Source organism: Oratosquilla oratoria, chromosome 29, assembly GCF_046742065.1.
Source record: "Oratosquilla oratoria isolate Oo_2021 chromosome 29, ASM4674206v1, whole genome shotgun sequence".
NCBI classification, from domain to species: Eukaryota; Metazoa; Arthropoda; class Malacostraca; order Stomatopoda; family Squillidae; genus Oratosquilla; species Oratosquilla oratoria.
This window is the reverse complement of record NC_134805.1, coordinates 14,935,877-14,949,558: the sequence shown is the minus strand read 5'-3', so window position 1 is coordinate 14,949,558 and position 13,682 is coordinate 14,935,877. Positions and strand designations below refer to the sequence as shown.

Genomic DNA, 13,682 nt, shown 5'->3' with positions numbered 1-13,682 from the left:
TTTATGTTCTGCCAATCTAGTGTTCAAGTCTCTCCCGGTTTGACCCAAGTAAACCAAATCACAATCTTGGCAGGGCAAACAATAAACACCAAGTGACTCTACTTCCTTCGGTTTTTGTTGAACGTTCACAATTTGCTTACGCTCGGTGTTAGGATAGTGATAGGCAATAGTGAGACGCTCATAAGGAAACAACTTGGTAGAAGAACTGATGGTTTTACTGTATGGAATTTGTTGGGTATCCTTAAAGGAGCGGTGATAACTTGAGGGGACGGAAGTTTTTAAAATGGTTGGCCCTAGCCTTACTGAGGGCTTGGTCCAGAAACCAAGGTGGATATGCCAACTTCTTAAGTTGACATTTGATATTCCCAATTCTTCCCTTATGCCTAAATCATCCCAGTATTTTTTCATCAGCTCTGCCTGCCAGCTCCCTTTCCATCCCCCATTCTCCTCCTTACCCCATTTTTCACTCACAATACTTCTCAAACACATCTAATAATTTCCTTTATGCTTCCTTCCTATCGTCGCATGACGACATATTCCTCCGCCGTGCTTATCAACTAGTTATTTGTATTATTTAAAAAAAAAAAAGGGTGGGGGCTGTACAAAGACAAGTACGGCTAGTGTCGTGAACACGAAACGGCGGAAGTCGAGACTATCGTAAATCGAGGATTCCCTGTATTTGTTTAGTCTTCCCTCATTATTTGTACTTACTTTTTACCTTAGATTTTTGTAAATGTGTATGCACATGCTTGTATGCATTTTTGTCTTGTATGAGCTTTTGACTGTGGCCATCATATTGTTTTCTTCCAGGTTCAATCCTCTTCTTCCTTGCGAGCTTCATCATCAGAGCAACGTAAGCAGGGCCAGGGTTAAAGTTTGTTTGTTTTTCTTCGGTAATTCAGAATCGCCAACGACAATCCAGAGCATAATCGGAATGCATGGTGTAAGGAGTCCTATGGTTAAGTGAAACATCGAATACCACGGGGGTTTATTTCGTAGGTCTACACACGACCAGAGCTAAGTACATTCTGCCCTCAGGCTTAAGCTGGGGGCCTGGCACAGGGTAGGGGCATGACCTCGGACCCACTTCTCTGGCACCCCGTTGCCAGGTGGAATTTGTAGGTAGTACGAAATAATGAGAAGAGAAACACTTGGATATAATGAGGAGTTTGCATGCAAAATGGTTAGGGGTAACGTTATACTAAATACATGAATGCTATGGAATATAGGCATGACAACAGCGCTTACGCTCAGTGCGTATGGTCTAACCAAGGTCTAACCATTTGAGCCGCTCTGCGCAGCTTCTGACGTCATCGGGCTGCTTCCGTTTTCTCTTTGTGAAACACTGAAGAAAACTGTGAAACGCTAAGGAAGACTGGAATTATTGTATTTTTCCCCCGTTATCTCTCTCTCTCTACCTCATTGCTATTATCAGTGTGTGTGTGTGTGTGTGTGTGTATGTATTTATATACTTGTATTTTACGGGAAGGGAAGATATCGTCGTGTGTGCTTATATGTGTACACGTTCACATGTGTATTTACCTAGTTGTATTTTACGGGAAGAGGAGCTATGCTCGTTATGTCCCGTCTTCATATCTCATTTTATCTAAACTATTTTTAAATTCATGTATTGTTTTTGCACACACCACTTTCTCATCTAACTTGTTCCAACTGTCTATTACTCTGTGAGGAAAGCTGTTCTTTTTCAGATCTCTTCTATAGCTGTCTTTTTTTTTTTCTTTCCGTGTCCTCTTGTATTTCTATCATCCCATTTTATCAGATTTTCTCTATCAGTAATTTCTATGCCTTTCATGATTCTGTAAATAGTTATCAAATCTCCTCTCTCTCTTCTTTGCTCTAGTGTCTGTAGTTCAAGTTTTGCTAGTCTCTCTTCATATGATAGTTTTGGGAGTGTTGGTGCCAATTTTGTAATTGCTCTTTGTATTCTTTCAAGTTTTTTTTATACATTTTTTTGTACTTGGTGACCATATCGTTGCTGCATATTCCAGTCTTGGTCTTATCAGAGTGATTAGAATTTTCTTCACCATTTCTTCATCCAGGTATGTAAATGCAACTTTGATTGTTCTTATTAAATTATAAGTTTCTCCAAAAATCTTATTTATATGTTTCTCAGGTGACATATTATTCATAACAATGACTCCCAGGTCCTTCTCATTTTCTACTTTTTTTTATTCCTTCTTCCCCCAATTTATATGATCCTGTTATTCTGTTTTTGCTTTTTCCAAATTCCATTATACTACACTTTTTTGTATTGAACTCCATCTCCCACTTCCTACTCCATTCCTGTACTTTATTTAGATCACTCTGTAGTGACTCACAATCTTGTTCCGTGTTCACTCTTTTCAGTAGTTTTGCATCATCTGCAAAGAAGCTCATATAGCTTTCAATTCTTTCATCCATATCATTAATATATATAGCAAACATTATTGGGGCCAGAACTGTTCCTTGCGGAACACCACTTATTACTTCATCCCATTTTGAGTGTTTGTCTCTTATCACTACTCTCATTTTCCTTTCTTGCAAAAAGTCTTCCATCCAATTAAGCAGTTTGCCCTATATTCCTCCTTCAGTTTCTAATTTCTTAAGCAACTTCTTATGTGGTACTTTGTCAAAAGCTTTTTTCAGGTCTAGAAATGCACAATCAGCCCATCCATCTCTTTCTTGTATTATATCTATTAGCCTTGAATAGAAACATATTAAATTGGTGACGCATGATCGTCCTTGTCTGAATCCAAATTGCCTTGGATTTAACATGTTGTTTTTTTCTAAATATTTTACCCATCTACTTTTGACAATTCTTTCACAAATTTTTGCTATTGTACTTGTTAGAGAGACTGGTCTATAGTTGGTAGGGTCTTCTTTATTTCCTCCTTTATATATAGGTACTATATTTGCTTTTTTCCAATCTTCTGGAACTTTTCCTTCTTTCAAGGAACTGTTTATTATGCTATGTATTTTGTCTGCCAGTTCATTCCTGCATTCTTTCAAAATCCAGTTTGCTATTTCATCTGGTCCATGCGATTTTCTGACATCAAGATTACTCAAGTGTTTCAATATTTCGTTCTTTGTTACTTCTATTTCTTTCATGGGAGGGACTTTCTCTTTCCATTCGATCTCTTCAGGTTGTATGTTCTCCTTTGTAAACACTGATTTAAAATGTTTGTTCATAATTTCCGCCATTTCAATTTCCTCTGTGTATTCAACTCCTTGTCTTAATTTCTCCAAGTCTTGTTTGTTTTTCAATTTGTTGTTTACAAATCTGTAAAATAGTTTTGGTTGATCTTTACACTTTTCTATGACATCTTTTTCATATTTTCTCTTTTCCTCTCTGCACGTTTGTACATATTCATTTCTATAACAAGTATATATTTTCCATTTTTCAGTCCTTCTGTCTTTTTTTCCATCTGGTCCAAGCTTTGTCTCTTTTGTCATTTAACTCCCTACAACTTTTATTGTACCAGCATTTTACATATTCTTTTTCTTGTTTTTGTCTTGGGACATACTTTTCCACTCCTTTTTTGTAAATTTTTGTCAAAATATTCCATTTCTCTTCCACTGTTGTTTCTTCTTTGTATATTTCTTCCCAGTTTTCGTTTTGAAAGAATTCTCTTATTTTATCAAAGTTTGTTTTTTCATACATCATTCTTTTTATTCTTTTTTTTCATACATCATTACATACATCATTCTACATACATTCATACATCATTCATACATACATCATTTTCTGTATTGTTCATTTCTTTTCATGTATTTTTCTTCATTTAGTTCCAGTTCAATCAATATGTGGTCACTTTTACTTATTGGTGTTTTATATTCAATCTTGTCCACTATTCTAGGTTCAGATGTAATTTTTAGGTCTAGTCTCGATGGTTCTTCCTCATTTCTATACCTAGTGTTCTCCTATATCCACTTTGTCATTGTATTGTCAGTAATCATCTCAAGTAGAGCGTTTCCCCATGAGCCGTCTCCACCCTTTAATGTCACCTCTTCCCAGCAGATTTCTTTGCAATTAAAGTCGCCCATCATAACTATTCTTCCTCCATCTTCCATTATCTTATTTAATGTTATCTTTGTGTCCTCTAACATACTTTTATGTTCACTCTCTTCCCACGAGGCTGTTTTCGGAGGCACATAATTTATCACAAACTTTCTGCTCTTCTTATCTCTGTCCTTCACTTCGATCATAATCATCTCTACTGTATTCTTTCCATATGTGACACACCTCACGTTTATATCCTTCTTAGTCAGGAACATAACTCCACCCCCTTTCTTTGTCTCTCTGTTTCTAATCCAATAATTATATGCATCATGTCCTACACTGTTGGGTGGTAGTGGACCTTTTAATTTTGTTTCTACAATTCCCATTATGTCCGGTTCTTTTTCCTTCAAATAATCATTCAGCTCATTCAATCCTGTTATCAATCCATCTATATTTGTGTAAGACACTCTTAGTTTTCTGCCACTTCCATTGTGTTCTCTGTTTCCCTTTTGTTTTTCTCTTGTATGTCGAATTTCCTTAGTTTCATATTCACTACTCACCAATAGAATCTCTCTTTTTCTGACTCTGTTCTGTTCTTGTTTTTTTTTCCTTAGCTTCAAGTCTTTTCTTCCTCTCTTTCCTCGTTATTCATTTCCCTTTTTATCCATACCTTTTTATATTGTTCACTTGTTGCTAGTTTCCCTGTTTTGGATAAGATATTCTCTGCCGTCGTTTGTGACCTGAATTTAATCTTAATTGGTCTGGTCTTATCTGTACTATACTTTCCGAGTCTGAACTTCTCTTCGATTTGTTTCATTATTTCTGGTTCATCTTCCTGAACTAATTGTAGTAAACTGTTTACTTTTTCATTTTCCTCTTTGATTCTTGTGGTTCTATCTGGGTTATGTTTCTCATCCATTCCTAATATAATTATACTTTTTTTTTGTCTGCTAAGTCTCTTACAATATTCTCCTTCTGTCTCATCACTTTGATAACTGAGTCTTCAGTTTGTTCTTTCATTTGCTGTTTAATTATATCAGTAAATGCAACTTTACTGTTTTCTTGGATTGTCTTCCAACCCTTAGCTTCTTTAGCTATGGCCTCTTTGTTTTCTTTATTATTCCTCTTTAATTCTTCATTCTCCTCTTTTACTTCTTTTAACTGTCTTTTTAGTTCTTCTATTTCCTTAATTAAGTTTTTGTTTGCCTTCTCTAGTGCTTCCAATCTTTCAACCCTTTCAGCCATTTTTGACATTCTACCGAACCTACTCTCCCAATGTTCAGTCATTTGTTCAAGTTTTTCTTCGAGTCTTGCCAGTCGGGGGAGGTTGGTATCCTCCCCCCCCCCCTCCTTAAATCCCTGGAAATTATTATCCTCACCTTCTATTGTGCTACTCATATCTATGTTTCTAATCTTTACATTTTTGTTAGACCCTTCATCGTCACTAAACTGGTCCGGCCCTCTTTTGTTTACATGGCGTCTGCCTGCCTGGACCAAGTCCTCTCCTTCCTCATTTCCTTCCATTTCCCTCAGTAATCCCTCCCCTTCTCCTTTTTCCTCACTTTCCCACTACACCACGAGCAATCCCCCCCTGTAAATACAATAGGTACTTCCTTTGCTTTGGGATCCACGAAAATTTCACTTTTTCTTCAGAACGTCCTCTACGCCGTCCATCCGATGAAGTGTGTGTGTGTGTGCGTGTGTGTGTGCGCGTGTGTGTGCGTGTGCGTGTGTGTATATATTTATATATTCGTATTTTACGGGAAGGGGAGATATTGTCGTGTGTGCTTATATGTGTACACGTTCACATGTGTGTGTGTGTATGTGTGTGTGTGTATGTGTGTGTGTGCGCGCGTGTGTGTATGTGTGTGTGTGTATTTGCAGGGAAACGATAAAAATTAACATTTGGCTTACTTCCTCTTTGGTTTGAGCCACAACCCTTAATTGCACAATAAGCCATGTTGTCAAGATCTATATATACCGGTATATATAGATCTTCATTGTCAGAATATAACTAATTGCGTGAAGCGGTGCGAGCGGAGGCAACAACATATCCAAGCAACGAACCAGCTACAACTAACAGCGATGGGACGCGCGAACCCCACTTTGACCAGCCCGGTGACGTCACGGACCCGCTGCTTCAACACCCTCGAAATTCGGTCGGAAGTGGATAGACCTGGTATATATAGACCTTGGGTCTAACGACGCACGTAGAGCGGTTACATAATATAATGACTACATAGACAACTTATATAAAACATTGACTATATGTTGAGATTAAGTACTACATATACAATAAAGGAGTATTACATATACAATAAAGGGTATTACATGTACAATAAAGGAGTATTACATATACAATAAACATGTACAATAAGGAGAAGAATGCCATATACTAACTATAAGTAAAGAGAAGAATTACTACAGTCCCTCTTCATTCCAAAAATTCCGATGTTATAATTTTGCCATATCAAAGTGTAGATATATTAATAAAGTACAAATACAAATCTGGGCGTTTATTATTATTTCATTATACGTATAGATAAGGCATGGCATGTAATTTATGGAAACAAGATGTATCTTAAATAAATAAGTTGAACTCAGATAAATGAAAGTTATCATTCGAAGACCCTCGACTCGAATTCTCTCCCCTGGTCAGTTTCACCCGACACTCCGGAACGGGTGAAGAACTGACTGGCGAGAACCTCCGCTATTGTCTCCGTTTCATGATCTGGCAGGGCATATGCCTCTGGCCATTTGGTGTAGTAGTTCATCGTGATGCTGATGAACCGGTTGCCTCGGGGGTGCAGAGCAACGGGCCAGCGATGTACACTACCACTCTTTCCATTAGTGATCCAACCTGGTACAACTCGAGGAGGACCCGCAACCTATGAGCAGTTTCCTTCCTAGTGGCGCGCATCTGGTAAGTGTGACACAACTCTGTGACGTCTTATCGCATGCCGATCTATCAGAACCCCTGGCGAAGGCGGGAGAGGATTTTTTTATGCCCAGGTGACCACTTGTGGCTCTTGCGTGCATCACTTGCAGCAACTCAGCTCTGAAAGTACCCAGCACTACTGTCTGCTACCTGCCCTCCTCATTGCTTACCTCAATCTACCGTTTCTGCAACATACCTCCCTCCAACCTTAAGGTAGCCCCTGGTTCACGAGGCACCTAGTGGCGGGACTCTCAGGCGCTATTTTTTCCCAAATGGATTATCTCGTGGTCAGCTTCCATCCAATAAGCCACAGGGGTGAGGACAGGATCCTCTAGTTGCTGCTTCCTCCATTTTGCAAGGCTCTCCTCATTGTCCACCACTCGTAGACGTCCGCGCGTCACGTTAGCCTTCCACCGAGCATAATGAGCACATTCCAGCTCACAGGGGCAGTGGCTCTGGCCTTCCGGATTATTGTGCATTCGTCCGAGTCAATGTTCAACGCAGTAGTTGTATTGTTCGAGCCGACCCAACCCACGCACCAGCTGCCTCTCCGGTTCTTTCAGTGTCTTCAGCCAACGGAGAGCAGCGTGGTCTGTCCTGACAGGAACTCCGTTATATACAGGTAGTGGTGAAAATGGGCTTGGCTTTTCACTAATGCCAGAAGTTCCCTCCGGCTTGTTGAACTTGGCGATATAATGACCCACTACTCGCTTTTGGCCCTCCCGGATCTGAGACAGCACTGATCCGAGACCCTTTCCACTGGCGTCCGTGTCAAGCAGATACGGGAGACTCAGGTCTGAGTACCAGAGCGTCCATCAGAGGTCGCTTCAAGTCGCCGAAAGCTCATTGGCACACTTCTTTCCAGTCGAAGAGTGCACCTTCACGTGTGAGCTGGTGGAGCGGGGCAGCTACCGTCGCAAACTCTTCCACGAACCTCCTTTAGTAGGTACAGAGACCTAAGAAATTCCTTACCCCTGACACGTAAATGAGCACCGCCCAACTTTCCACGACTGCCATCCTCTGTGGGTCGGTATGAAGTGACCCAAAAAACGGCACCTCACGTTGGAAGAGGGTGCACTTCTTGGATCTGAGCTTGGAGTTCACCTTTCTCAGGCGGTGTAGAACTTCCTCCAGCCGCTCCACTCCTGCTCAAAACTTCATACGAAGACCAATAGATCATCGAGGTACACCATGGCCATCCTCCACTGTAGTCCCTCGAGTACCCTCTCCATGGGTCGCTCGAAACACCTAGGAGCATTACACAGCCCGAAGGGCGTCACGCTGAAGTCCCACAAGTCTTACCCGACGAAGAAAGAGATATTTTTTCTTGTTTGCCTCTCCCATCTCCATTTGGTGGTGAACTACCTTGAGATCCAGCGTGTACCCCTGTCAACGCGTCGAACGTGTCGTAGATCCTGGGTGAAATATACGAATCCTTCACAGTCACGGCATTCAGGGCCCTGTAGTCGACGCAGAACCGCTTGGTACTATTCTTTTTAATTAGTTCCATAGGTGACTCCCAGGAACTGTCAATTCTCCACCAAACCCAAGGCTGCCATCTTTTGTACAGCTCGTTTCATCTTCACTCGTTTCGCTGTATGAACTCTCCTCGGTAGATGCTTGATCGGCGAGCTGTTGGTGTGATTGTGTGACGCACCAACGACGCACGGCCATCGACATCAATTTCTCCACTGCTGAACACGTTCAAGAACTGGGACAGTGGACGACACAACGACTCAGTTTCTCCCTCAGTCATGTGTGTGGAACTCCACAGTGCCAGATTCCTCAGGTGCTCCGGCAGTTTCTTCCCGGTTATTTCTGCTTCGCCTGGCTGTCCACCACTCACATGCTGTGTAGCTGCTCCCCTCGGCTTCCGTGGACTCTTGTTGTCTTGTCTGGTACTGAAAGTATGTACTAAAATTTATCTACGGCCTAGGAATCTGCCAGCTGGGGTTCACTTACCTGCTCTGCGGCATCCGGGAGGATCAAGGGCACCTCGTCACAGTGAACCTTCAGCTTCCTACTCCCAAGGTCGATGACCGCCTCACTTTTCGTCAAGTAATCCAGGCCCAGCAGGCAAGGCCCATACGTACTGGTCACGTTCACAGGCAGCTGTTTATATACGCTGCCCATGCCAATACGAATCTGTATTGGGTTCTTGAGCGGCATGCTGTGTCCAGTAACACTACAGAGTTCCTGTTGGGCGGCTGGAAGACCCTAGACCTATATTCAGTACAAGGACGTCTACTCAGAAGCGACCTTATAAAATACTGGAAGATTTCCTACAGTGTATGTAGTATGACTTTATGACTTTTTCACCCTGGCCCCCTCAGTGGGTACAAGAGGACACACGTTTAAAATTGTACCTCCACATTGCAATTTGGAGGCTACAAGAAGGTTGCACTATCAGACCCGTCAACTTGTCAATATAGTAAAATTGGATTAAATAGCCTCCTTCAAATCAGCACTTTACTCTAATCTTGGACCTCTTCTCTTTGATTTTGTTGACTTAGGGTTGATTCACACTATCGGTCCGGTCGCGCTCCGCTCTCGGTTCTGAGGTATTCAGGGTTGATTCACACTATCGGTCCGGTCGCGCTCCGCTCTCGGTTCTGAGGTATTCACACCATCGGTCCGCTCTCGTTCCCGTCATCCCCCCTCCCTCGACACCAGTAGAAGTCTTACCATCAGTTACGAAGGATGTGTGACTTTTCTGACGCCGAGTTGGCAATAATCGCTATTGCACTTGATGAAGAAGAAGAAGAAGGAAAACAAAATAGAAAAAGAAAGAGATTGTGGGTTCATCCTATGTTGCAAGATAGGAGGACTGAAGGAGAATTTCATACTCTGTATCCTCGTCTTATTGATGATGAGAGTAAATTCCACAGCTATTTCAGAATGAACAAAGGAACATTTGAGAAAATACTATCCAAAATTGAGGATGACCTGAAATGTACAAGAAGATGCTGCACTTCCTGGCACTGATGTGCTTGCACCATACGTTATAGTGGGAGATGAGGCTTTCCCGCTGAAGAGAAATTTGATGAGGCCCTACCCAGGTTCACAGACTGAACATAAGGTAGAGAAGAGGATTTTTAATTATAGATTATCTAGAGCCAGGAGGATAGTTGAGTGCACATTTGGTATTCTAGTGCAAACCTTCAGAATATATTTAAGGAAACTTAAAGCTATGCCTTCTAACGTTAATGCAACCATTACACAACATGCATACTTCACAATCTGATACACCCAAATGCTGTTGCATTACCAGATACGGTTGTCATGCCTCCATCAAACACAGTACGTCCAATGAGAGGAAGAGGGGGAAATGCTACAAAGGAGGCTTTTGGCGTGAGAGAAACACTGAAAGATTATTTCAGCTCCCCAGCTGGTTCAATGCCTTGGCAAAATGATAAAATATAAGTAGACAAACAAACTTGGGTAGGAATATTTGTTGAGTGAGCTAAGGCGATGCATTTCCGCAGTGGATAATAGGTTGTTATTATACATATGGAATTTCTTTCTTCGGTTAATAATGTGTATTTTTTTTTCTCTCAGTACCTTGGCAATATGATAAGTATGCAAACATTATTGTATAGGAAAATTGTTTAGTGAGGATAGGAAATGCATTTCCACAGTGGACATTAGGCTATTGTATGGAATTTCTTACCTTCACAACCCAGCTGCCTGCTTATTTCAACACAGCTTCTTCTTTTCGCCACGTTATCACTGTAGTGCAGCGAAGTCAGGTCATACAGCTCTGGTTTACCTTTTGACTAATTCTATTAGCATTTCATCTGAATCCACAAAATTAAAGTAAGTTTTGTAGGTTATAATTAATTCAGTTGGTGCTTATGTATATCCTCGCTGTACGCATTGTCATTGTATCAGTGATAAATAAAAAGAAAACGTATTTTTATCATTTTTCTAACTTTCTCATGATCCCATTGTGGTGTTTCCTTTGGATTATCCATGGTTTGGACTGGAGTGGAGCAGGAGGAGCAGGACCGTGGCAACTGAGTTCACATTGGCGCTCACAGTCCGGTCACGCTCCGCTCTCGCTCCAGTAAAAATATCTTTTGACGGAACCGTGACCGGAGCGAGACTGGAGCGAGAGCGCCAGTGTGAATGCTTCCATTGAAATTAATGAGACAATATTGGACCGGACCGAGAGCGGAGCGCGACCGGACCGATAGTGTGAATCAAGCCTTAACCTTCAAAAATATTATCATAAATCCCTTGTCCTCATTAATTCCTCTACTTCCAACATCTACCTGCCTAGGACCACATGAAAAATGGTTATCGTCCCCGCTTGACTTTTTTTTAAAGACGTTCAGACTTTCCAATTTCAAATTTTGTGCCTCTCGAATTTCGAGCCTTCCGAACGTGCCCGAATGCGCCTCGGCACCATTCGGCGTAGAGCATGAGTGATTGACTCGGTGAAAGTGCCGGAGTATCTAGTCTATGGCATTGTTATGTTTTTTATCGAAGCTTGTCATTCCCATCCATAAAGTTGTCTAACAGTTTTTTTAAACAACCGATAGTTACTAAGTCTTTTCCAGTCATTGACCACCCAATCAGTAAGCCAGTTCTTGTCTATATTGTTCTAATCTAAATTTATCCAATTTTAATATATTACTGCGAGTTCTGCTATATTGTCCTAATATGATGACCTTGCTTGCGTCACCCTTGTTAATTAAAGCTTTTGATCCACTTGAACACCTCGATATATTAGAGTATTAGACCATTCCCGTACTGTCACAACTGTGTGTTTCCAGAGCGTGTAAGATAAAGTGCCTCTCCTATTAAGGTATACAATATTTTTTTATTGTTCGGGCACAAGGCTCTCATGAATATTGTATATTTAATTAGTAATTTACTTTAGATATATTGTTTACATTATACAAAACATAGATGAATAGTATTATTGATCCCTTACTCTCTACACTAAGTAATGCCTATGGAGGTAGAAAAGTTCGTGACGCTATTGTAAACAATTCAAGGGTAAGGATACTATTGGAATACTATACATCACATTCTTTAATTTTAATGCGACAAAGTAAATTTGAGAGAGGTTATAGGTAATAATAACAAATTCTAACCGAAATTCAAAAATTACTGTAAATATGGTATACCGGTACTTATCCTAATATTTCGAATGTACGGTAATCTTTAAATTTATTATAATTAGTAATCTTATATTTGACAAGTGACATTAGGAGAGTCCAGTTTTTTCAAAACAAATTAACCAAAATAGTTATTGAATGTAGTGTAATAGTGATACTAAACAAGGTACACCGTATCTGATTGAAATCTATGATTTTAATAATTTATTATGATAATAAATTATTAAAAACCAATAAAGCCTGCCATGACATGTCATGTATCCAGAAGATAATAATTATCTTCTGGATACATGACATGTAATGGCAGGCTTTATTGGGGTTAGATAGATTGATAGACTTTATTTGGCAATGAATCAATGTACATGAAGTGCAAATAATGACAAGAACACATAGTTCAGAATAAATAAAAGCAAATTGCCGAGGATAACACAAAAAGCATGTACGCTTATTTCCATTGTGGTCCTCATCAGATTGTTATTCTACACTAAGTCACACTGACAACATACGTAGGGGGTTAAAGGGACCAGAGACAATCATGAGTAATACCGGTCAATACATATATGACACATAAACATTGTTATAGTTTTGCTAATATTACTAAAATGTTTGTACACAGGAATATTCAATATTGAGACCAAAAATTTGAGCACCATCACAAAAAAGAACATTGCATTAAGCTAAGGAACAACAAAATAATGTTAAACTGTAACAAAACATGGTAAAATTTTACTTTCGACCTTTGTTGGAATATAGCAATACAAAATTAAATAGTAATTTTGTAAATTAAAATGTATGAACGTAAAATGCAATTTTGTGTGCGGAAATGAAAATAAAAATAGTTGCTAAAACAGATTTCATAATTAATGAAGTCGTGTACTACGAATGGTACGCCATGTTTGTTATGGTAGATTCCGACGTCGGAGAAATGAAAGGACGAAATATTTGTCTAAACTAAAGTAAACTAAACTAAATTAAACTAACCTAACCTAACCGGTAAAATTTTACTTTCAACCATTGGAGGAATATAGCCATACAAAAGCTGAGAGAGTGATTGAAAAGCCCACCAACGTCTCTCACGACGATGACGACGAGGACCAGCCGGATGATATCTAATTTGCAGGTAATGATTTATTAAACACAGGTTAGGTTAGGTTAGTTTAGTTAAGTTTAGACAAATTTATCGTCCTTTCATTTCTCCGACGTCGGAATCTACCATAACAAACATGGCGTACCATTCGTCGTACACGACTTCGTTACTTAGAAACCTGTTTTAGCAACTATTTTTATTTTCATTTCCGCACACAAAATTGCATATTGCGTTCATACATTTTAATTTACAAAATTACTATTTAATTTTGTATTGCTATATTCCAACAAAGGTCGAAAGTAAAATTTTACCCAAAACATTACGAGTGAGTACTATATCAGAGTAGTACCATTAATGATATATGTTTAACTAAAGGGATATTTGGCTGCAGCCAGAAGAAATGTAAAATATATGTAGATTCTGCCTGAGAAATTTGTATGATACTGATGCGCCTGATCTTCTTGTGCATATGACGTGTAACCTGTGGAAATTCATATAAATTGGCAAAGAATAATTGTTAAAGCCAAATCC

General features: G+C 39.8%; 2 protein-coding genes across 3 annotated transcripts in view; both read left to right on the top strand.

Moving 5' to 3' along the window:
* The window catches only part of LOC143040619 (D-galactonate transporter), a 98,424-nt gene extending 91,838 nt beyond the window's left edge, over positions 1-6,586 (top strand). Inside the window, exon 12 of the mRNA XM_076211778.1 lies at positions 811-6,586. Within this exon, the coding sequence (XP_076067893.1) occupies positions 811-857 (47 nt within the window). The 3' untranslated portion in view covers positions 858-6,586. The remainder of the gene's footprint in view (positions 1-810) is intronic.
* A 5,048-nt stretch (positions 6,587-11,634) lies between these two features.
* The window catches only part of mRpL9 (mitochondrial ribosomal protein L9), a 36,149-nt gene continuing 34,101 nt past the window's right edge, over positions 11,635-13,682 (top strand). Inside the window, exon 1 of one of the 2 annotated variants that reach the window (XM_076211776.1) lies at positions 11,635-11,748. Coding sequence is in view for 1 of the 2 variants with exons in the window: in XM_076211775.1 (XP_076067890.1) it covers positions 13,146-13,184 (39 nt within the window). In the remaining variant the exon portion in view is untranslated. Of the gene's footprint in view, positions 11,749-13,130; positions 13,185-13,682 lie in introns of those variants that run through there. The other variant, XM_076211775.1, reaches the window with a different exon arrangement.